A 23,351-nucleotide genomic window follows, 5' to 3' on the forward strand; every position below is an offset into this window, starting at 1 on the left:
CATAAATGACTATCTAAAGCAATTATGAAGTTAGTGGAAGACTTAAGACTGAAATCTAGTCTTGTACTACCCGGTACAGTGCTCTTTCCACTACTCCTCTGTTTGACTCTTTTTCAACAAATCTTTATAAGCAGCTTGATTTAAGCAAATTAAAAAAAGACTGAAGGATATATATTTATAAAGATTTAAAAATATCTACAATATGTTAAACACATGGTCAGACATTTTATGTATATTATTAAACATAACTTTCCCACTAGGTAGGTATTATCACTAACATTCTATATACAGATGCTCTATGACTTACGATGGGGCTACATCCCAATACACCTATCCTAGGTTGAAAGTGCATTTTTGACTTAAGATATTTTCAATTCAGAGTAAGTTTATCTAGATGTAACCCCATCATATGTTCAGAAACTTACTGAATGTGTATCACTTTCACACCATTGTAGAGCTGAAAAATATTAAGTTGAACCATCATAAACTGGGGGACCATCTGTATGATGAATGTGCTAGTTGAGTGGTTGAGCCACAAATCAAATCATGTCTGGCTGACATCAAAGATCCAAGCTCTGGGCAGACACGATGGCTCACCCCTGTAATCCAAGCACTTTGGAAGGCCAAGGTGGGTGGATCACCTGAGGTCAGGAGTACGAGACCAGTCTGGCCAACATGGTGAAACCCCATCTCTACTAAAACATACCAAAACTACCTTGACATGGTGATGCATATCTGTAGTCCCAGCTACTCAAGAGGCTGAGGTGGGAGAATCGTTTTAAATCTGGGAGGTGGAGGTGGCAGCAGTAAGCTGAAATTGCACCACTGCACTCCAGCCTGGGTGACAGAGCAAGACTTGGTCTCAAGAAAAACAACAACAACAACAAAAAAACCCCAAAAAAACCAAAAAAAAAAAAAAAAAAACCAAGTTATTTCCACTTCATCACAATATATTTTATTCAAAGTTATGTTAGTTTTAAACAATTACCCTGTCACATTCATGCAGACAAACTGCATTGCCCCCAGACAAACAGCTTGCCTGGTAGATGCTACCTACTACTTTATTATTTATTTATTTATTTATTTGTGAGACGGAGTCTCACTCTGTTGTCCAGACTGGGGTGCAGTGGTGTGATCTCGGCTCACTGCAACCTCTGCCTCCCAGGTTCAAGCGACTCTCCTGCCTCAGCCTCTCGAGTATCTGGGACTACAGGTGCGTGCCACCACGCCCAGCTAACGTTTTGTATTTTTAGTAGAGATGGGGTTTCACCGTGTTAGCCAGGATGGTCTCGATCTCCTGATCTCCTGATCTTGATCCACCCGCCTCGGCCTCCCAATGTGCTGGGATTACAGGCATGAGCCACCATGCTTAGCCAAAGCTAATACTTCTTTTAAAGAAAGAAGGCCTAAGAGATTAAGTTGCTTGCTCAAAGTTAAAGAAAGAAGGCCTAAGAGATTAAGTTGCTTGCTCAAAGTTACGCACTTAGTGGCAAAGTCAAGATGTCAACCTAAGTTTAGCTTCAGAGTCTGTGCTCTTTCCAGAATTCCACGTGCACAGGCATACTAAGGCCATATATTCATATGCTGCTAAATATGGATTTTTACTTGTTCAGGTTTAATAAAAATCCTTATTTCTTGAAAGTCTGATTTATTTTTAATCTTATCATTTTTGTTGTTCTTCTAAAACCTAAGCCACCCTTAGGCTGGGCCCGGTGGCTCACACCTGAAATCCCAGCTCTTTGGGAGGTCAGGGGGTGTGGATCACCTGAGGTCAGGAGTTCAAGACCAGCCTAACCAACATAGTGAAACCCTGTCTCTACTAAAAATATAAAATTAGCCAGGCGTGGTAGCAGGTGCCTGTCATCTCAGCTACTTGGGAGGCTGAGGCAGGAGAAGTGCCTGAACCCGGGAGGTAGAGGTTGCAGTGAGCTGAGATGGTGCCACTGCATTCCAGGCTGGGCAGTAAGAGCGAAACTCTGTCTCAAGAAAAGTAAAAAATAAAAACTAAAATAAAATAAAAAATAAAACCTAAGCCACTCTTGCTGAGTGCTCATATGGTACCAAATTTATCTATTATGTATAAGGAAAGAAATTTACTTCCCCAATGTTATTACTATCATTAGCTTACTCTTTTTTTTTTTTTTTTTTTTGAGACGGAGACTCAATCACCCAGGCTGGAGGGCAATGGTGTGATCTCGGTCCACTGCAACCTCTGCCTCCCAGGTTGAAGCGATTTTCATGCCTCAGCCTTCCGAGTGGCTGGGATTACAGACAAGTGCCACCACGCCTGGCTAATTTTTGTATTTTGGTAGAGACGGGGTTTCACCATGTTGCCCAGGCTGGTCTCAAACTCCTGACCGCAGGTGATACACCCGCTTCGGCCTCCCAAAGTGCTGGGATTACAGGTGTGAGCCATTGCACCCGCCCGGCTTACTCTTAATATTTAAAAATATAAATGTGTGATTGCCTGTGTGTATTTTTTCATATACATGCAATGTACCAATGGAAACATTTGCTATATTTACTAACACAGTAAACTTCATTTTTCATAGGCATACTAATGAAACAATTTTTATGGTGTACTTGGGATCCTTCATTTCTCTGATTTGCCACTAGATGGCTGTCTTGAAAAAATATGATATTAAGTAGAATGTAGGAATAAGGAAGTCATATATAAAGTAGTAAATGACTGAATTAAAATTATGAAAAGTGAAGCATAGCCACCAATGAACAAGAATTATTTAAAAATCCAAAGAAGCAAAGTTCAGAGATTATCAGTATATTACCTATAGAGGGACTATTCTCTATTGCTTTGACAAATGAGCAAAAATTTAAATACCAGAAAATTTAGAACTCTTAATAAAATACTTAAAACCAATTAGGATGATCTGTTTGCTAAAGACACATTATGCTGAATAAAGTCCCTTTATAAAGCATAACAATTATTTCATAGATGTAAATAATAATTTGTATGTTTTAACATGGCTCTTTATGCCAAACATTCAAAAAACATAGAACACTATCAACATTTTATATGAATTTACAAAGTATGCTTTTAAAAAGTATTGGCTGTAATCACATTTCAAAAACAGTTTCGGTTGGGTGTGGTGGCTCATGTGTATAATCCTAGCAACTTTGGTAGGCCGAGGCGGGAGGATTGCCTGAACCCAGGAGTTTGAGACCAGCCTGGGCAACACAGTGAAACCCTGTCTCTACTAAAATACAAAAAATTAGCCAGGCATGGCAGCGTGTGCCTGTAGTCCCAGCTACTTGGGAGGCTGAGGCAAAATTAATTGAACCCAGGAGGCAGAGGATGCCATGAGCTGAGATCACACCACTGCACTCCAGCCTGGGCAACAGAGCAAGACTCTGTCCCCCCAAACAAACAAACAAACAAACAAACAAACAAAAAGTTTAAAAAATAACTGATTTGCTTATCAAAATAATATTGCTTTCCATATAGAAAATAAATATTAAACCTGTCATAACTAAGAAAATATAAAATCAAGAGTTAATCAAAATTAACTTTTGGGCTAGCAAATATTTAAGACTAATAATCTCTAAGAAAATATTTCACATATTGTTTTTGGAAACATAAATTGCCATAATCGTTTCTGGAGGATAGTTTAAACCTATCAATTTAAAATGTGCTGATTCTTTGATCCAGCAATTTCACTTCCAGAAATTTACCCTACCAGTACACTCCCCACAAGGATACACAGATGTATGCAAAAAGCAACAATGTAAGTAAGTGTCCACCAATCTGGTTAAAGATATTACAAATCCATACTATGGAATTATGTAGCCATGAGAAATAAGGCTGATCTATACGGAATGATATGGAAACATGTCCACAATAATATCGGGAAAAGTGGCCAACAACCAGGGAGTGTGTATGTGATTTTAAGTATTAAAAATGGATGTATCTGCATAGAAAAATGTCAGAAAGATTATATATCAAATTTTAATCTTAATAATAATTACCTAGTGGAGTGTTAAATGGGGAAATGAGACAGCTACAGAGATACAAGATAGAAAGTTTTAGTTTTTAAACTTCTATATTTATTTTAATGATAAAATGAATAGAAATATTGGATCTAAACTAGACCCTGCTAACTTTATTTTTTACCACTATACCAAGAATCCAGTTCATTCCTTCCAGAAAGGCCAGATAAACACTCTTCTCTCCCAGCCCCATTCCTCTGCCATCTACCAAGGCTAGCTGCTATTTCTTTTCTTTTTTTTAAAACAACCTATGGGGTATCAACTAGCTGCTATTTCTATCACACTGAAAGGGTCCTGGGGAACAGTCAATCCCTTGCCTCACTTGGACAAAGATCTCAGAAAGATCACTACCAATCCAGGCCATTGCTGACTCCTTCTAACAGTCTATTCCCACTATCCTTTAAGGAACACGTAAACAAAACCAAACCTCAAATACTTGTAAGGCAAGTAACGTACATTAATGAAGTGGACAAAGAGTAGGGTGGGCAAGTGAGACAGGACACAGTGCATACCTCTTCTAAAGGGGGCAATGTCTCTGGGTTGGGGACAATAAATCAATAAATCTTAATTCACTCACCTCATATGGAACAATGAACAAGTTTTTAATGTGTTTATAACAGAAACATAAAAGAGCAAGCAATCTCTAAGCAAAAAAGGATTTTTAACAAAGTAATGTTGTTACTTTGTAACAAGGGACTTTAAACAAAGTAATGTTCCTATATATGTGTAGACTTACACCTATCTGTCCTGTTCTGCAGTATATGATCTAGTTTTTTCCTGGGATGGAGTATACAGGCCTTAGTGAACCCTGCTCATGAACATGAAAAGTCTTAATTCTACCTGCTTAACATGAGAAGTGGGGGGAGGGAAATAGTTCCACATGACATTAGAGGTACCCAGGGTCGTCACAGAGAATTTTCCTGATCACATCCCAGAGCAGGCTGGACTGTTGTTACTCAACTCTGGATAATTAAACCAAGAAGGAACTTAGGCTCAGTATTGCAAGACTGGATTATTCAGAGAGCTGGAAATACAGATTTTTTTTTTTATTGGATTTTTACTTGAGACACAAATTCATAGTCTTCAACTTCAAAGCTAACCCAACAACTCTATGTTTACACAGTCAGTTTCCTAATAGGAGATAGGCTTCTTTAGTGAAGGGCCTATGCCTTATTCACCTTTTTAAATCCCACCTCCCGTCAACTCCCCACCAATGCTTATACAGAAAAAATCATTCACTTAATACAAATCTGTGGAAGTGGAAGGGAGGACAGATAGACTTTAAGGGCAGGGACTGAACTGATAATAAAAGCTTTCATGGCATTGAAAAATATGAGATGTAGCAGCACAATAACTAATGATTTTTTTAAAAAAAGTTACACACATGTCAAAGGTGATTTCAATAAATTTTATACATCTGCAAATTAACTTATCTAGTTATTTTGAACTAATAAGAAAATGTCAGTCTTCTATTTTGCTCTCATATATAATATCAATTAAAAGGTCAATTACCTGTAATAAAAGAAATAATAAAGAAAAACATATATAGACTAGTCGAAGTCCAAACTAATAATGATATAATATCCTACGCTACAGACCATGGTTCTACTCCATCTAGCCTACAAACTGTCTGACATTACTCTTCCCAGTACCCTCAATATCCTCACATAAGAAACCCAACAAGGTTTATTTCTCATCTTGGTCCAAGCCTACCACTTGCCCTCCTACTTGTCTATTCTCAAGGAAAAAATATTACACAATCGTCATTACAAACCTCATGTGGCACTGAGTTTTCTGTATGAGCTATTCTGCTTTGAGACTGATGACAATACCTCTCGGTCTAAGAGGATCATGCAAGCTCTATTAGTTTACTCCTCTGTCTTATATCTCAACTTTTCCCTTAACATATCCTTATGTTTTGCCTACAATCGCTTTGTTTTCCTCTCTATTGCTCTGGAGTCAAAGGGTATGTATATTAGAGATATAAGACACTTGTACACAATCAGTGCCCACTGAACACTGATCAACCTACTATAGGTGTTTTTGTTTTTTGTTTTTTGTTTTTCAGACAGAGTCTCACATTGTTGCCCAGGCTGGAGTGCAGTGGCGTGATCTTGGCTCACTGCAACCTCCGCCTCCCAGGTTCAAGCAATTTTCCTGCCTCAGCTTACCAAGTAGCTGGGATTACAGGCGCCCACCACCATGCCCAGATAATTTTTTGTATTTTTAGTAGAGATGGAGTTTCACTATGTTGGCTAGGCTGGTCTCAAACTCCTGACCTCGTGATCCGCCTGCCTCGGCCTCCCAAAGTGCTGGGATTACAGGCATGCCACAATACCCGGCCGATCTACTATAGTTTTATCTAAATTTTTAAAATATACACGCCCTGTTTCTTGATCAACAACTTTTAATTCTCCTACCCTGTCTCCAACTTCCTTTGGAAATTGTGAGTCCCCCAAAATGCAAAATTCCCATTTGGATCATGATTCCACTCTCAGAATTTTGTAGTCATAAACTATACAAATATGTGAATACTATGCTTTATACCAAACTAGAAGCGAGAACAAAATGTCTCAGAGAGAAAATAAGGTTTTACATTAAATATGCAAATAAATATGTACTCAAAATTATATATAGCATAGATGTGCATATACAATATAAAATTTATATGACTTATCTCCAAGTATTCTCAGAGATAAGTCATAAAATTTCTATAAAGTTACTTAAATTAGCCAGTTTAAAAGATCTTCAAGTATCTTAAAGTCAGACAAGACTGAGGTTAAGGCCCAAAGCTGACAAATCTAGGTATTCTACTAAACTGTTAAGCCACCACTATCTTTCCAACAATTTAGCCAAAGCATTTAACAGATGTATATTATTTAAAACAGAAACTAGGTGCAATCAGTTTACATATAATTCTAAAAGTTGCTTAGAATCACGTTGCCACCACTCAGGAACATACCAAAAACGTAAGATTGACAATGATCTCTTCACTATCTAAGAGAAAAGGAAATCAAAGACATTCTAATTAAAAATTAATTTCTCAACTTAAAAAACAATTACTAATGAAAGGAAATATACTCACCTCTTCAATTAACTTTTCATTTGGTGATGATGTACAAAGACAGACAAGGTAAGTTTGCTTAAAACTACCTTTTGTACCAATCTCTGGATGGTCAGAACACAGCTTTGCTAGAGCAGTTGCTTGACTTAACTGATGTGTTTTGATTAGGTGTTTAATTCTCATATCCAACAAGATGGGACCCTCAAAAGCTAAAAATTCATTCACTTTAAAAAACAAGACATAATAGATTATTAACATTTGGTAATAATTCACTTGCAATACAAACACTTATAAGAAATATTTTTAAACATAGGAACTAAAATGTTTCTTTTTTTCAATTTTCTATTATTGCTAGTAAGGCTATCACAAAAGACTTGACCTTATAAGCAAGAAGAGATTATATTGCTAACTTTGAAAAGTTAAGTACTTTTGGTCCTTACATAAGGGATCATTTAGAATGAGCTGAATAAACTTGATGATGAAAATAATTCTGTGTTAAATTCTAATAGTCAATGTTATTAAAATTACACTAAATTTTTTTCCTACAGCAGTTATTCTTCAACACCAGCAGCTAGCATCCCTAAAATCTGTAATGCTAGGGCATTACAACCTTACATGATGAGTAACCACAAAAAGCTACTGGAACATTCCAGAAGAAGAGATTCAACTAATATTTTGTTCAATATTGATGGTATATTTTCCATTTTACAAAGCTGAAATCTAACTTTTAAAAATAGATGTTTCAGAATGAACCAAAATATCTATAGAAAAATAAATAAGATGGGAGAAAAGTTTGCCAAAGGATAAAACTTCTGTGGGTTTTATGTCGTTATTTTTAAAACGTCAATGAACAAACTCAAAACAGTCACTTATTTATAAAACAATTCTACTTTGTTCAAACCTCTGACTATCCCCTAGTGCTAGTTTGGTCATCTACAAATAAGAATTAATATTTTTATTTTTCGTACTTATGAAGGAGAATTAAGTTTTAACAAGTGCAAGTTTAAATTTTTCCCTAAGTGTTCTTTACCAGAATAGAAATCATGTTTAAAAATTTATTTGGCAATGGCTAGCCTGAAACCTTGGGAAGGCTTTTAGTAATAAAATTTAAAATGCCCTATGAATAAAACACACTATCTTCTCTGCTTGTTAACATACTGAAAGATACGTCTGGTAAGTAATTTGCAGGTTAGAGGATAGAAAATGAGAGATTTTCTTTCCTTCTTGTAATATCCTTTGTTTCCCTCTAGTACTTTTATTTTTAGATCTCACTGTACTCCACTCTACTATGAAAAGATTCTTCTATAAAATGCTATGATCATGGCTCCTCGGTATTAAAACCATAAACATATAAGCAACATAATACAAGATCTCAAATCTAATCCTTTTCTTGAAGTCTAGACCTTTTTACTGGCTACCCTCTATTCTTTACATTACACTAAATCAAAAGGCATAAGGCATAAGCACAGATAAATAAAGCATATGTTTCTGGTGCCTCTGACTATTATGTCTTTATGAGATAAAGGGCATTACTTTTCTTTTTTAAAGTTGCATTATCCTATTAGGACAATTATATTGCAGTTACAGTTTAGTTTACTGACAAAGCAAAAGATGCTAAACATAAGATTTAAAAAAACAAAGTTATAATAAAGTTATTCTGGCTATAAACACCTTTAGTTTCCTAATTCAACAATTTTCTCCAAAGGAAACTCTAGAGATATAAAGTCTGGGAATTACTGCAATGGGAATTGCTGCAAATATTTCCACAAAAAAAGTCATAATCAACAGACTCTAAAAGATCATGGTGAATAAATAACTTAAAGGTGGGAAGTATTTAACAAAACTGATGGTCCCAATCTCAAATAGGCCCTACATTCTCAAATAGCAGCATTTAAGTTAGAATGACAAATTGTGTAATTTCTGCATTAAATCAATGTAGAAAAATATTAATATTGCAAATTTCAAAACCATAGGCTTTTGTTTGTCTCTTAATGATGGGAAACCACTGCCACACTTAGGGCAAAATGGATTTCAAAAATACACAGAATATTTGAGTAGAAGGAAATTTACAGATCATTTTGTCTGTTCCATCATTTGGCAGATGAGTAAACTGAGGCTCAGAGAAGGCAAGTGACTTCCTAGGGACATAAAGCCAGTTAATGACATAACTAGGAGTAGAATGAGTCTTCTAACTTCTAGCTTTATACAGTGTGAGATATGAAAAGAATTTTTTCTTTTTTTTCTATTTGACTACTGGGTCTACTTCTCATTAGAATGGCAGCTTTCAGCAGTAAAAACCTCTGAAGAAGCATCAGCCTTTAAAAGAAGATAATTATATCTTCTGAAGTTCATGATTCAAATGGATCGAAAGTGGATTACACTCAATTCAGTCCTATTGAAATCTCACTTCTATCCCTCTACTTCTTCACTACTTTTTCCCCCACTTCCCTGCATCTTTCTCTATTTCTCTGCAATCCAAGATGTTTTTCCTTATAATGTTACAATATTGCAACAAAGACTGTTTTCACGCTTCTCAGACTTATCTCTAAGCAGCCAGCATATCAAATTTCACTCCCTAGCCTGCTTTTCCCACTGGCATCCCACAAAAGTATAAAATATTTGTAATTTTACTGATGTGTCGCCTTTTCATGCTTTCTCCATATTCACAGACTTCAACAGAAAAGCAGGCTTTATTATATTTGGGCCTATCAAGAGAGCTATGTGACACAGATAACGCTACTTCACATGGCAATGTAAATAAATGATATTTAGCCAATTTGATTAAAAATGTAAAAGAGCCTTCTTTATGCCACTGTCTTTTTTTTTTTTTTTTGTACGGAGTCTCGCTCTGTCACCCAGGTTGGAGTGCAGTGGCACGATCTCAGCTCACTGCAAGCTCTGCCTCCCCGGTTCATGCCATTCTTCTGCCTCAGCCTCCCAAGTAGCTGGGACTACAGGCGCCCGCCACCACGCCCGGCTAATTTTTTTGTACTTTTAGTAGAGACGGGGTTTCAGCGTGTTTGCCAGGATGGTCTTGATCTCCTGACCTCGTGATCCGCCCGCCTTGGCCTCCCAAAGTGCTGGGATTACAAGCATGAGCCACTGCACCCGGCCATGTCACTTTCATAATATTAAAAGGAAACTACTAATTCCTACATTAAAGATAATTAACTACAAAATATGAGTTGATTTTCTGTGAGAAATAATTACACAAGAATTAACTGTGTACTATGTACAACAGGTTACACTAGCTCCTAGATTCCCCCTAAAGTGGGGTCAACTCATTTACTGGGTTCCTATTCTCATGCCCAGATTTGCACATGATTTCCTCTGCAGCATCTTTAGCTGTTTGAAAAGCATGTCAAACTCAGCATACGAAATCTCTACACCACAGTATGTGTCATCTCCACATTTCCATCTATTCAGTTGTGCTCAAGGCAGAAACCTGAGTCTGTCTTAAAAATGCTCTCTCCTACCTCCTTTCTACCCAGATGTCAATCTGTCATCTAGTTCTGTGACTTCCAATGCCTAAATACTCAATTCCATTAACTCTTCTCCATCTCCACTTCCACACTGTTCCCCCAACCCAACCCAGCCCAAATCACTAATCAGATTATTTCCTAGCAATCTGCTAGTCTTCTCCATCTACTCTTACCACCTCCATCACTTCACTAGAATCCAGGGTGCTTTTGGCATTACTTTAAAGCACACACTTGATTGCCTTCCCTGTTTAAAACCTTCTAGTGGCTTTCCCTTGCTTTCAAAGCAAGGATCACTCACCCCTTTTAAAAACACTTAATCTGTATTCTCTCTTAGAAATAATTCAGCAATTAGGCCAGGCACGGAGGCTCACGCCTGTAATCCCAGCACTTTGGGAGGCCAAGGTGGGTGGATCACCTGAGGTCGAGAGTTCGAGACCAGCCTGACCAACATGGAGAAACCCCGCCTCTGCTAAAAACACAAAATTAGCTGGGCGTGGAGGCGCATGCCTGTAATCCTAGCTACTTGGGAGGCTGAGGGAGGAGAATTGCTTGAACCCGGGAAGCGGAGGTTGCAGTGAGCTGAGATTGTGCCATTGCACTCCAGCCTGGGCAACAAGTGCAAAAACTCAGTCTCAAAAAAAGAAACAATTCAGCAATTAGGCAAGAAAAATAAAAGACATCAAGATTGAAAAGAAGTAAAATCATCTGTTAGCAGATGACATGATCTTATATGTAGAAAGTCCTAAAGATCCCATTTAAAAACTACTGCAACTAATAAATTTGGCAAAGTTGCAAGATGTAAAAATTCACATAAATATCAGCTACATCTATACACTAACAATGAACAATTCAAAAAGGAAATTAAGAAAATAATTCCATTTACAATTCCAACAAAAACAATAAAATAGGAATAAAGCTAACCAAGGAGGAGACAAAAGACCTGTAGACTAAAGATTATAAAACACTGCTAAAAGAAATGAAATGCATAAATAACTGGAAAGTTATCTTGTGTTCATGAATGATGAGACTTAATATTATTAAGATATCCAAACTAGTCAAAGCAATCTACAGACTTAACACAATCTCTATAAAAATCTCAATGGCATTTTTTTTTTTTTTGCAGAAACAGAAAAATGCATCCTAAAATTCATACAGAATCTTTAAGTCAAAATAACTGACAAAGAACAACAAAGTTGAAGGTCTCACACTTCCTGATTCAAGATATATTACAGAGCTCAAGTAATCAAACACTGATGATAACTGGCATAAAGACAGACATGTGGACCAATGCAATAGAAAAGAGTCCAGAAATAAACCCTATCATATATGGTCAAATGATCTTTGACAAGGGTGCCAAGGTGACTCAATGGGGAAAGAACAGTCTCAACAAATGGTACTGGAAAAATTAGATACCTAGATGCAAAAGAATGTAGCTGGACCCTATTCCTGCACCATATAAAAACATTAACTCAAAATGGATTAAAGACTTAAATGAGAAAATTCAAAATTACAGAACTCCCAGAAGAAACCATAGGGAAAAGCTTCATGACAATGGACTGGCAATGATTTCCTGGCTATGACACCAAACATGTCATAGGCAACAAAAGCAAAAATAAAACTACATCACACTTAAAAAACTTTTATGCAAAGGACACAATCAACAGAGTAAAAAGGCAACCTTTTCACCAGAGTGAAAAGGAATGAGAGAAAATATCTGCAAATCATATCTCTGATGAGGGATTAATATCAAGAATATATAAAGAACTCCTTTAACTCAACAACGACAAAAAACAAACAATCCAATTAAAATATGGACTAATAACTTGAATAGATATTTCTCAAAAGATAACATACAAATTGTCAACAAGCATATGAAACATCACAAATCATCAGAGAACTGTGAATGAAAACCACAATGAGATATCACCTCACACCCATTAGGATGACTACTATGAAAAAAACAGAAAACAAGTGTTGGTGAAGATGTGAATTAACTGGAAACTTCATACAATACTGTTAGGATTGTAAAATGATGTACCCTCTATGGAAAACAGTACAGAAGTTCCCCCCAAAATTTAAAATACAGCTACCATATGATCCAGCTATCCCACTTCTGCATATAAACCCAAAAGAATTGAAAGCAGGGTCTTGCAGAAGTGTTTGTACACCCATGTTTATAGTAGCACTACTCACAATAACCAAGAGGTGGAAGCAATCCAAATGTCCAAATACAGCAGATAAATGAATAAGCAAAATGTGGTATAAACATACAATGGAATATTATTTGGCCTTAAAAAGGAAGGAAATCCTTTCACATGCTACCACACGGATGAATCTTGAGGACATTATACTAAGTGAAAAAAGTCAGTCATAAACAGAAAAATATGGTATAACATTTATATATGGGATCTAAAGTACTCAAAATTACAGAAACAAAAAGTAGAATAGTGGTTACCAGGGACTGAAGGGTAAGGGAAAAGGGGAGTTGTTGTTTAATGGGTATAATTTTCACCTTGGGGTTCAAGATCAAAAAGTTTTGAAATATGTTTACAGCAACGTGAATATATTTGACATTACCAAACTTAAGAATAGTTAAGATGGTACATTTTACCTTGTGTTTTTTTAACCACAATTAAAAATATATTAAAAAAACACAATTCAGCATCGTTGGAATCCAAATTAAGACATTTAATTAATCCAAAAAAATCCAAATTAAGACATTTAATAAAACACAATGCTTCAAGCTCTACAATACTGGTTGCCCAGAGAGTCTAATTTAATTGGTATGAGGTAGGGCCCTGGCACTGGTCTATCTAAAACCTCCCCCCCTAGTTAATTCTAATTATAGCCAGGATTGAAACTACTGCTCATGGTAACTTCCAAATGACCAATTAGGAATAATCAACCTTGACCCCACCTCTTACCCTTTCCTGAAGAAGGATGTTACATTTTCAGGAAACAGAATTAACTTTTAAAGATTAGAAAGTATTTCATATCATAGATGAACCTAGTCAGTATGCCACAATTTTTCCACAAAATGAGATTTAACTATGAGTGTCAGATTTAACTAAATTCTGACAGATTTTTCCACATGACATTATAAAATATACCCATTAAGGTCAGGCATGGTGGCACATGCCTGCAATCTCAGCACTCTGGGAAGCCAAGGCAGGTAGATCACCTGAGGTCAGGAGTTCAAGACTAGCCTGGCCAACATGGTGAAACCCAGTCTCTACTAAAAATATAAAAAATTAGCTGGGCATGGTGGCGCATGCCTGTAGTCCCAGCTACTCGGGAGGCTGAGGGAGGAGAATCGCTTGAACCCAGGAGGCGGAGGTTGCAGTGAGCCAAGATCACACCACTGCACTCCAGCCTGGGCAACAGAGGGAGACTCTTATCTCAAAAAAATGTATATATATGTATTTAAAAAGTAATGTACTTGTCTGGGATGTTTAAGAAACCAAAGAATGTGTTTAAAAATCCTTTTTAGTAAAAATGAAAACTTTGGATCACATAATTAATTACTTATATTTAATTATAAAATAGAAGGGTATAATCTGCATGTAATCAGATCTGACCTCACCCTATTTACCTGGGCAACATTAGTTATCATTAGCTCTCTCCTCCCATCCCCTCTCCTGCTAAAATATTACTGCATCTTAGGTACGCTAATATCTAGCAAAGAGCAATTTCTCCATGTTCACTTTAAAATGCAAAGTTTATTACTAAAATAAGGGCTTATTTCCGACAAAACCATGAATGATTTATGAGTATCATGGAAAATCTTAAGCTTTAGAAATTTCCTTTGAAAACAAAAGAGTTCGGGGGGGGGGGGGGGAGAGAACTGCAGTGCTCAAGATGCAAGAAAGGACTGGCAAGCTGACAAAAATGCAATTTATGCAATTGCAAATTAACCCAATATAGAAGTAGAGGGAAAGTGCCTAAAAAATTCAGTGTGACTACAATAGAGAGTTGTCTCAGAGCTTAGATTTTAAAATAATACATACAAAAGAAGGAAACACAAGTTTAAGACCAAGGATGCACCATGAGTGTCAGACACCTGGTGCTAACAACCTGTGCAAAATGTTAATAAAGCTAAAACCCAAGATGATACCTAACTCACCAAAAATGCTGAGAACAATACAACCCAGCATGGTGGGACCTTCTTGGGTAAGTCTGCTACTTGGGTCTGATTATGTACTATTTATGATAGCAAAGAAAAGCATATTTCCTCTACTCTTACTCTACTCCTTCTTTGATAAGCTTAAGATTTAAGAGTAGAACAAACCATAGAATAAGCAAAAACAGATGGCAAAATGTAATTTTCAAAACGGGGCTGATGGTACTTCTTGCAAAACTGTAGAAACAGCAACAGATGTAATCCTGAATAAGAGTTTAAAAATTAATTATATTAAAAAGATGGGTTGTGATTGTTCAGAAAAAGAAGTGTGACTAGTAAGAGCCAAGACGAATTCACTAAACATAAATTAAGTTACACTTTTCACAGAAATTCATCTCAAAATGGATCATATACCCATATGTAAAATGGGAAATTATAAAATTTCTAGAAAAGACCATAGAAAAATCTATATGGCCTTGGATTTGGCGATGAGATTTTAGATAAAATACCAAAAGCATGATCCATGGAAGAAAAAACTGGGAAGTTGGACTTTATGAAAATGTAAAACTTCTGCTCTGTAAGTTGCTCTTAAGAGAAAGGACAAGCCACAAGAGAATTCTTTCACAAGAGGGAAAGAAAAGATTTGCAAAACACATATCTGAAAAAGAACTTGTACCCAAAATATACAAAGAACTGTTAAAACTCAACAATAAGAAAACAAACAACCCAATTAAGAAATAGGCAAGAGATCTGCACAGATGCCTCACCCAAGATATACAGATGGCAAATATGCATATGAAAAGATGTTCAGAATCATTTGTCATTACAGAAATGCAAATTAAAATAACAATGTGATATCACCACATGCCTATTAGAATGGCTAAAATTCCAAAAACAGACAATACCAATTGCTGGTAAGGGTATGGGGCAAAAGGAATTATTCATTGCTGATGAGAATACAAAATGGTACAGGCACTTTAGAAGACAGTTATTTTTTCAAAGTTAAACACAGTCTTACCATATGACATAGCCATCATACTCCTAGGTATTTTCACCCAACTGATCTGAAAACTGACATTCACACAAAAACCTGCATGCAAATGTTTATAATGGCTTTATTCAAATCACCAAAAACTGGCAGCACATACATCAAAAACTAGCATCCATTACATGGCTGTACCACAGTTTGTTAGCCATTCACCTTTAACAGGTGAATAGATACTGTGGTACAGCCATATAATGGAGAATTATTTAGTGATAAAAAGGAATGAGCTAACAGCTCATTGGTTTAACAGACACGTAAAGCCCTGGATGAATGTTAAATATACAATGCTATGTGAAAGAAGCTTAAATGAAAAGCTTTAATTACATGACATTCTGAAAAAGGCAAAACTATAGAGGTGGCAAACAGATCAGTAGTTGTCAGATGTTTGGGAGAAAGCTGGATAGGTGAAGCACAGTTGATTTTTTTTTTAGGGAGTGAAACTACTATGTATAATACTGTAATGGTGGACACATGACATTATTCATTTGTCAAAACCTATAAAACTATATAACACAAACAGGGAATCTTAAGGTATGCAAATTGAAAAAAAAATTATTTAGGAGGTTCAGGAAGCCCAAGATGGAATACAGAATGTAACAAAATAACTGTATTACAAATGTATGAAAACCACCTCACTGAAAGGAATGGAGAAATAAGGTGCTGACCTAACTAACTTTGGAAATGAGTGGAGAATGTAAGAATAAAGTAAAAAAGAACTACAAAAGCACTGTACTGTAATTAATAAAGCTTTTCCCTATAGGGGTATAATAGGAGTAAGTAAATGGATGGCCAATGCTGGAAGAAGTTAGTCTGAAAGGCTACATACTATATGATTCCAATTATATGACATTTTGTTGAAGTGGGGGATTACAGATTAGCAAGGGAAGGAGGCTAGAATGATCCTTGTGTTAATGAACTAGACTTGGAGACATTAGTAAGAATTCATATTTAGTTTAATATAGATCTTGGTTTCTAACACCATTCTCCAATAAAAGGAGCAAGTCCTCTCTAGAGAAATGGGTGATTCCAGGACTCAGGCAGGAAATACACCAGATGAACCTGGAGCATATTATGGTGCCAGAAAGCAAGGAAGTGATCACACAAAAAACAAAACCCATGATGAGGGACACAAGAGTCAAAGGAAAAGAGCTCCCATGCCAAAGCTGGAAGAAATTGAGCAACAAAATAAAGTGCATCAGATTATGACCAAAGTATAAAATAAATATATGTAAGGCCATACTAATATAAAAGACTGATTTAAAAAAAATAAATAGGGAGGAGACAAATCTCCTGTGTAGAATTCCAAATAACATGTAGATACTGCTTCTTCAAGGAGGTGCAGCATAACTTTCCACTTCAAGTATGGGTTGCACACAGTGATTTCATTCTAAAGAATACAGCATGGAAAGGGAGGAAAGAATAACTTCATAGTGGAGAAACCTGACACACGCTACCATAGCTAGGTGGTCTAGGTTCACACAAACAGTGATAAGTCGGCTGGGTGTAGTGGCTCATGCCTGTAATCCCAGCATTTCGGGAGGCTGAGGCAGGTGGATCACTTGAGGTCAGGGACTTGAGACCAGCCTGGCCAACAAGGTGAAACCCTGTATCTACCAAAAAATACAAAGAAGTTTAGCTAGGCATGGTGGCACATGCTTGTGGTCCCAGCTACTTGGGAGGCTGAAGTGTGAGAATCGCTTGAACCCAGGAATTGGAGGTTGCAGTGAGCTGGGATTGCAGTGAGCCACTGCACTCCAGCCTGAGTGATGGAGTGAGACCCTTTCTCAAAAAACAAAAAAAAAAAACCCAAAAACCCAAAAAACCTCAAAACAGTAATAAGTCATGTTGACAATATATACGCTTTATATGATGTGATGACAATGGTACTTTACCTTTCTGGTCTTCCTTCTCAAAACCCACAACCCCAGTCTAATCATGAGAACAACATCAGACAAATCTCAAATGAGGGACACTCTACAAAATACCTGACCAGTACTCCTCAAAACTGTCAAGGTCATCAAAAACAAGGAAAGTCTGAAAAACTGTCACAGCCAAGAGGAGCCTAAGGAGACATGACGACTAAATGTAATGTGGTATCCTGGATGGGATCCTGGAATAGAAAAAGGACATTAGGTAAAAACTAAGGAAGTGTGAGTAAAGTATGGATTAATTAATTAATAACAAAGTATAAATACTAGTTTATTAATTGTGACAAACATACCAAACTAATGAAAGATATTAATGATAATGAAAACTGGGTGTAGGGTATACGGAAACTTCACAATTTTTCTATAAATTTAAAACTATTCTAAAATAAAGAATTTTATGTAAAAAACAAATTAGGTCAGACTAACCTCAGTATTGAATAATCTTACATAAGAGAACTTTAGGCAAACACTTGTCAAAAACAATGAAAGTCTGAAAACCTGTCACAGCCAGTTTTTCACAGTCACAAACACTTGTTATGGTCTTTCACCAAATCCTTATAGATAGAAAAGGAGAATCATGGGCCAGTATTATGGGAAAATAGGTATATTTGATAAAACAATAATAATCAACGGATATGGATGTAAGAACTAAAGGCAAGCAGAAAGATTTTTGTAAGTATCCCAGAAGCTTGATTTCTGGACATGACCTTTTTACGGTTATGATGAAGAACCTGGATGCCAATATGGTATATGAAAATGAAGTCTGCAAAATGAGAGGAAATTGGGAAGGACAAAATCCTTGAATAACAAAATCAGGATTAAAAAGAATCTTGACAAGTTGGGGAGACAGAATGGATCTAATACAGTAAAATTAAACAGGAAGAAAAAGGTAATATACTTGTACACCAAAAGAAAAAGTATATAAATGTAGATTGAGAAGACATAATTAGAAGTTAGCATTTATTTTTTTAAAATTTTAAATGATTTTAGTAACCTCATTGAGTTGTGAGAATTACATGGCTGCCCAAAAAGGTAATGTCATCTTAGGTTACACTAACTTAAGTATAAATTGTTAGCATGAAGAGAAAGAGGATACCTGTGACCTCAAAACTGGCCAGATCATATTTAGAGTACAGACGAAGTGCTGAGATTTACACATTTAAGAGAACTACAAAAACATAAAATGCACTCAAAAAGGAGGAATCACGATTGTAGATTTATAATCAAGCCACATCAAGGTTTTTAGTCTACAAAAGAAGACTCCCATAAATATATACACCTGCTATATATCCACAAAAATTAAAAATTAAAGAAAAGAAGACTAAGTGTAGACATGATGGCAATCTTTAAAAATCTCAATTGCTACCAAGTGAAAGAGAGATTTATACTTTACTATGGCTACAGGCAGCACCAGGTCCAAAAGAAGGAAACTCCAAAAATTAGTTTTCACAATTTTCACAATGAAGATTTTCTAACTTCAGGCTAAGAATAGACTGAACTACATAAGTACCATACTCTAGAAGTGTTTGAGCAAAAGCTAATTTATCAGTGATGTTTTAGAGGGGAATTAAAATTGAGTAACAAATAATTGAGCATTAAGTACCTTTCCAATCCCAAGATTATGACCAAAGAGAGGCATAAGTAATATTTAAGTATGCCTAAAGTTCCTTTGATATTCAAAACCACTACTTGACTTGTATTGGTTTAGTTATTAGACCTACCTCACTCTAGGATACTCAAACGTTGAAGGGAAACCACTATCTCTGAGTCCTGTCCACCCTTACTCTCCCAAATTAAAGAGGATTTCTTGGTTGAGCTGGGCTTTAGTAGCTCCAAAATCAGTCAATTGAAAAAAATAAACTAAAATAACTCAGAATTAATCAGATTATTCACTGTTCAAATACTACATCAAAACTTCAACAGGCTTCACTATAAACAAACTAATGAGTATAACCTATAGAGGTATACTCATTTTCTGAGCTCTTATTCTTCTCTTCAAACTTGCTGCAGGCTAGATTATGGCTGCAAATCTCTCAATCATGTAACATCTCTGGTTGCTTCATAAGCTGTATTGTATTAGTTTGGCTACCTACAATCCATCTAATTTGTGGAAACTCCTCCTGGCTGCATAGTCCTAATTATTCCAGTGGCATGACAGATGAAGGTCAAGAAATAAAGCAGCACAGAGATGGGCAGAGACATTGGTTAACAGATACAATGTTAGGCACATTCAAACAAGTAAAGAAATCAGGCACATTATCTTTTCAAATAAAGTTGACATCTCTGCTAGGATAAAGGTTCCTTTTTCCCACTTTAGCATAATATGTGAATTTAGCAAAATGCTGTTCAGAAATTGACAATGGGACAACAGGGCATAATAGGGAGAGGCTGAGGTCTGATTTTAATTCCTGGCTCTGCCTCTCATCACTGGTAATGTGGTATGGAAAAAATACTCATCTTTCTGAGCCTCTATTTTCTCATCTGAAAAATAGGGACAATAAAGATCCTACCTTTTTCACAGCATTCACTATGATGGTTAAATAAAACCATGCATATAAAAGCACTTTCCAAACTGTGAGGAACTTGTAATTTGATATTATTACTAATACATCACATCTAATATTTCTAAAAGTTGACAAGATCAGAAAGTATAAGTCGGTGCCAGAAGTAAAGCATACTGGTATTAATCTATTGGGAATAAAGTTAATATGGCAAGGCAAAAAAAAAAAAAAAAAAAAATCTAAGATTCTCAACTTTTTTTTTTTTTTTGAGACGGAGTCTTGCTCGGTCACCCAGGCTGGAGTGCGGTGGCGCGATCTCGGCTCACTGCAAGCTCCGCCTCCCGGGTTCACGCCATTCTCCTGCCTCAGCCCCCGAGTAGCTAGGACTACAGGCGCCCGCCACTACGCTCGGCTAATTTTTTTTGTATTTTTAGTAGAGACGGGGTTTCACCAGGTTAGCCAGGATGGTCTCGATCTCCTGACCTCGTGATCTGCCCGTCTCAGCCTCCCAAAGTGCTGGGATTACAGGCGTGAGCCACCGCGCCGGCTGATTCTCAACTTTTAAATTTATTGTTAGGCTGGGTATGGTCGGTCATGCCTATAATCCCAACACTTTGAAAGGCTGAGGTGGGAGGATGGCTTGAGCCCAGGAGTTCGAGACCAGCCTGGGTAACACAGGGAGACCATGTTTCTACAAAAAATAAAAATACAAAAATTAGCTGAGTGTGGTGGCATATGCCTGTAGTCCCAGCTACTCGGGAGGCTGAGAGGATCGCTTGAGTCTGGAAGGCTGAGTCTGCAGTGAGCCATGATCACACCACTGAACTCTAGCCTGGGCCACAGAGCAAGATCCTGTCTCAACAAATAAGTAAATAAATAAATGAATTACTATTATTAAGTAATGAAAGGATCTCCTTCCAAGGTCTTGAGAACACTGTAGCTAATTTTTGGATATCCATGAAGACAGGGGATAAAGATAAACCTCTTGTGAAAGCTAAGAAACAGGTACACTACTAGAACAATCAAGAAAAGAAAACATGAAGAAAATGGTGGAGACGGAAATCAAGTAGGAATAACCAACCTAAAGAGAAGTTTGAAGATTGGTTGGGAAGGCTTTGGGTAAATATCAAAGTACCAGAAGAGCTCACAAGCAATAGACTTAACACTCCCTTCTCATGGCCTTCATAACTTGCTATCACATAGCAAAATTTCCTAGAATTTGCCACTGATCAACAAGAAAAGCAGCAACAAATGACGGAAGAAGCTTACAGTGGTAAATATAAGATTTTTCCATTAGATATATTACAATTATTCTAAAAAATTTACTTCCCAAAATACCTTGGGAAAGGTTAGGATGATATTTGGGCACACTTTCCTAAATAATCTCAAGAAAAGTATCTAGAAGACAACTGTACTTTTCTTCAGGGTCTATACAAATTTTAAACTCTAAAAAACATTAAGCGCTATACATATAAGTAATTTAGCCACCTACTTTCAATAGGATACCAGGCTGAGCTCATATAAGAAAAACACAGGGGATAGAATAAGACTGAACAATAAACTGAGAAAGCATATTAATCTCAGAGACAAAAGACTTAACGAGTTCTAGCACTGATTTCTTATTCTATTTTGAGGAAGGGCATTTAATCACCCTATTTCTGTTTCTCCAACTATCAAATAAATTATCAAATATAAACTGGACTGCCACCTGTCAGAAGTTAGAGAAGGAATTCCTCTGTTAAAAAGATGTTGGGAAAAAATTCTAGTTTATCTGTTATTCTATGATTCTATAATCGTATAAATACATCTTCCCCAAAATAAAATAAAGGCGCAGGGCCTCAAGCACACCTCAGAAGATATTTAATTAAATGGTCTTTCTTTGGAATATCTTGAGATAAATTATATCAAAACAACTTTAACACTTATTTTTTCTAGTCTATTCTTTTTTTTCTCTCTCTCTCTCTCTCTCGAAAATTTACCTTTATCCTTATCCAATGGTTCCTGGGAAAGAATAGTGCACAGTACCGGGTTTTTCCACACCCCAGTCTCTTGAGCTAGAGTAGCTAAAAAATGCAATTCACAGCTGCCATTCTCCATCAGCTTTTCATGAGCTACCTATAAATATTAAATAAACATCCAAAGAATTACAACAGATTTTTAAAAGCAAGCTTATCAGGCTTTAAATATAATGCTAAACTTCTGAAAAGACTTTTATCTTAAAACTTTCACATCACATTAAAAAGTACTCAATTCCTTTACTTCTAATATTTAAAGATGAATTTCAAGGATAAGAAATAAATTATTTACAAATCTTAAATAAATATAACGTATTTACAGAATAAGTCTGTATTTTCTTTTCCCCAAAATCTAAGCCAGGAGTAACGTTATTCCTCAAGGAAGCAATCAGAATATCCATACGCATAAAAGAACTTACACATTTTATATCCTCTGTGTTTAAAAAAGTTTTCCCCCAAGTCTACCATTAATAAAAAGATTCACATAACGAACTAAGTGACAACTTATGCATATTCCAATAAAAGGGAATTACGAAAAGAAAATAACTAAATGCACGATTTTTTTCATTTATTCATTATATAGTTCTGGCAGTTTCACATTAAAGCTGATGATGAACCTTGCCTGCTAGTTGTTTCCAAGTATTCATGAAAGGGGCATAGTCTTCAGTCCACAGAAGACCAACAGTTTTTATTCAATTCAGAAACTGTATATTGAAAATTTCTATGAACAAAGTTCTAGAGAAGAGAGCAACTAGTCCCTGACTTTATGGGGTTTGTCCTCTAGTGGGGTAAAGAAATGTTTAAATAGTTAAAACACAGGGAAAATAAATGCTGTTAGGCATAAACTAACCTTGAGGAAGCTCAGAAATGGGAACAAAGTGTTGTAGAAACTCAAAGCTGCATGCTATTTTCAAACAAAAAGTCTAATCCTCAAAGCCATACAAATATTCCCATTCCAACAAGTTCAGGTGCTTTATTAAGTTTTAAGTAACTGAATGTAGAGGGATGTAAAGAGTTATTTCCTTCATAATCCATCTAAAAAGGTATTAACTAGTCCTTTTGTTTCAAAAAGGAAAGTGTAAAATTTTATCTTATGTTGGCAAACAAAATCAGTAGCATTTAGAATTCTGGTTAAGCATATTAAGTCTGTAGTAGGGTGTATCTGAATGGCAAACGGTAAGTTTCAAAATA

General features: G+C 36.2%; 1 protein-coding gene across 2 annotated transcripts in view; it reads right to left on the reverse strand.

Moving 5' to 3' along the window:
• Positions 1-23,351, reverse strand: part of ZNF292 (zinc finger protein 292) — a 106,487-nt gene that overhangs the window by 21,318 nt on the left and 61,818 nt on the right. For both annotated transcript variants that reach the window (XM_038002243.2, XM_008006531.3), the window contains 2 exons: positions 22,125-22,260; positions 7,091-7,293 (listed from right to left, as the gene is read on the reverse strand). In XM_038002243.2, the coding sequence (XP_037858171.2) occupies positions 7,091-7,293; positions 22,125-22,260 (339 nt within the window). The remainder of the gene's footprint in view (positions 1-7,090; positions 7,294-22,124; positions 22,261-23,351) is intronic.

Source organism: Chlorocebus sabaeus, chromosome 13 (assembly GCF_047675955.1).
Source record: "Chlorocebus sabaeus isolate Y175 chromosome 13, mChlSab1.0.hap1, whole genome shotgun sequence".
Classification (NCBI taxonomy): domain Eukaryota; kingdom Metazoa; phylum Chordata; class Mammalia; order Primates; family Cercopithecidae; genus Chlorocebus; species Chlorocebus sabaeus.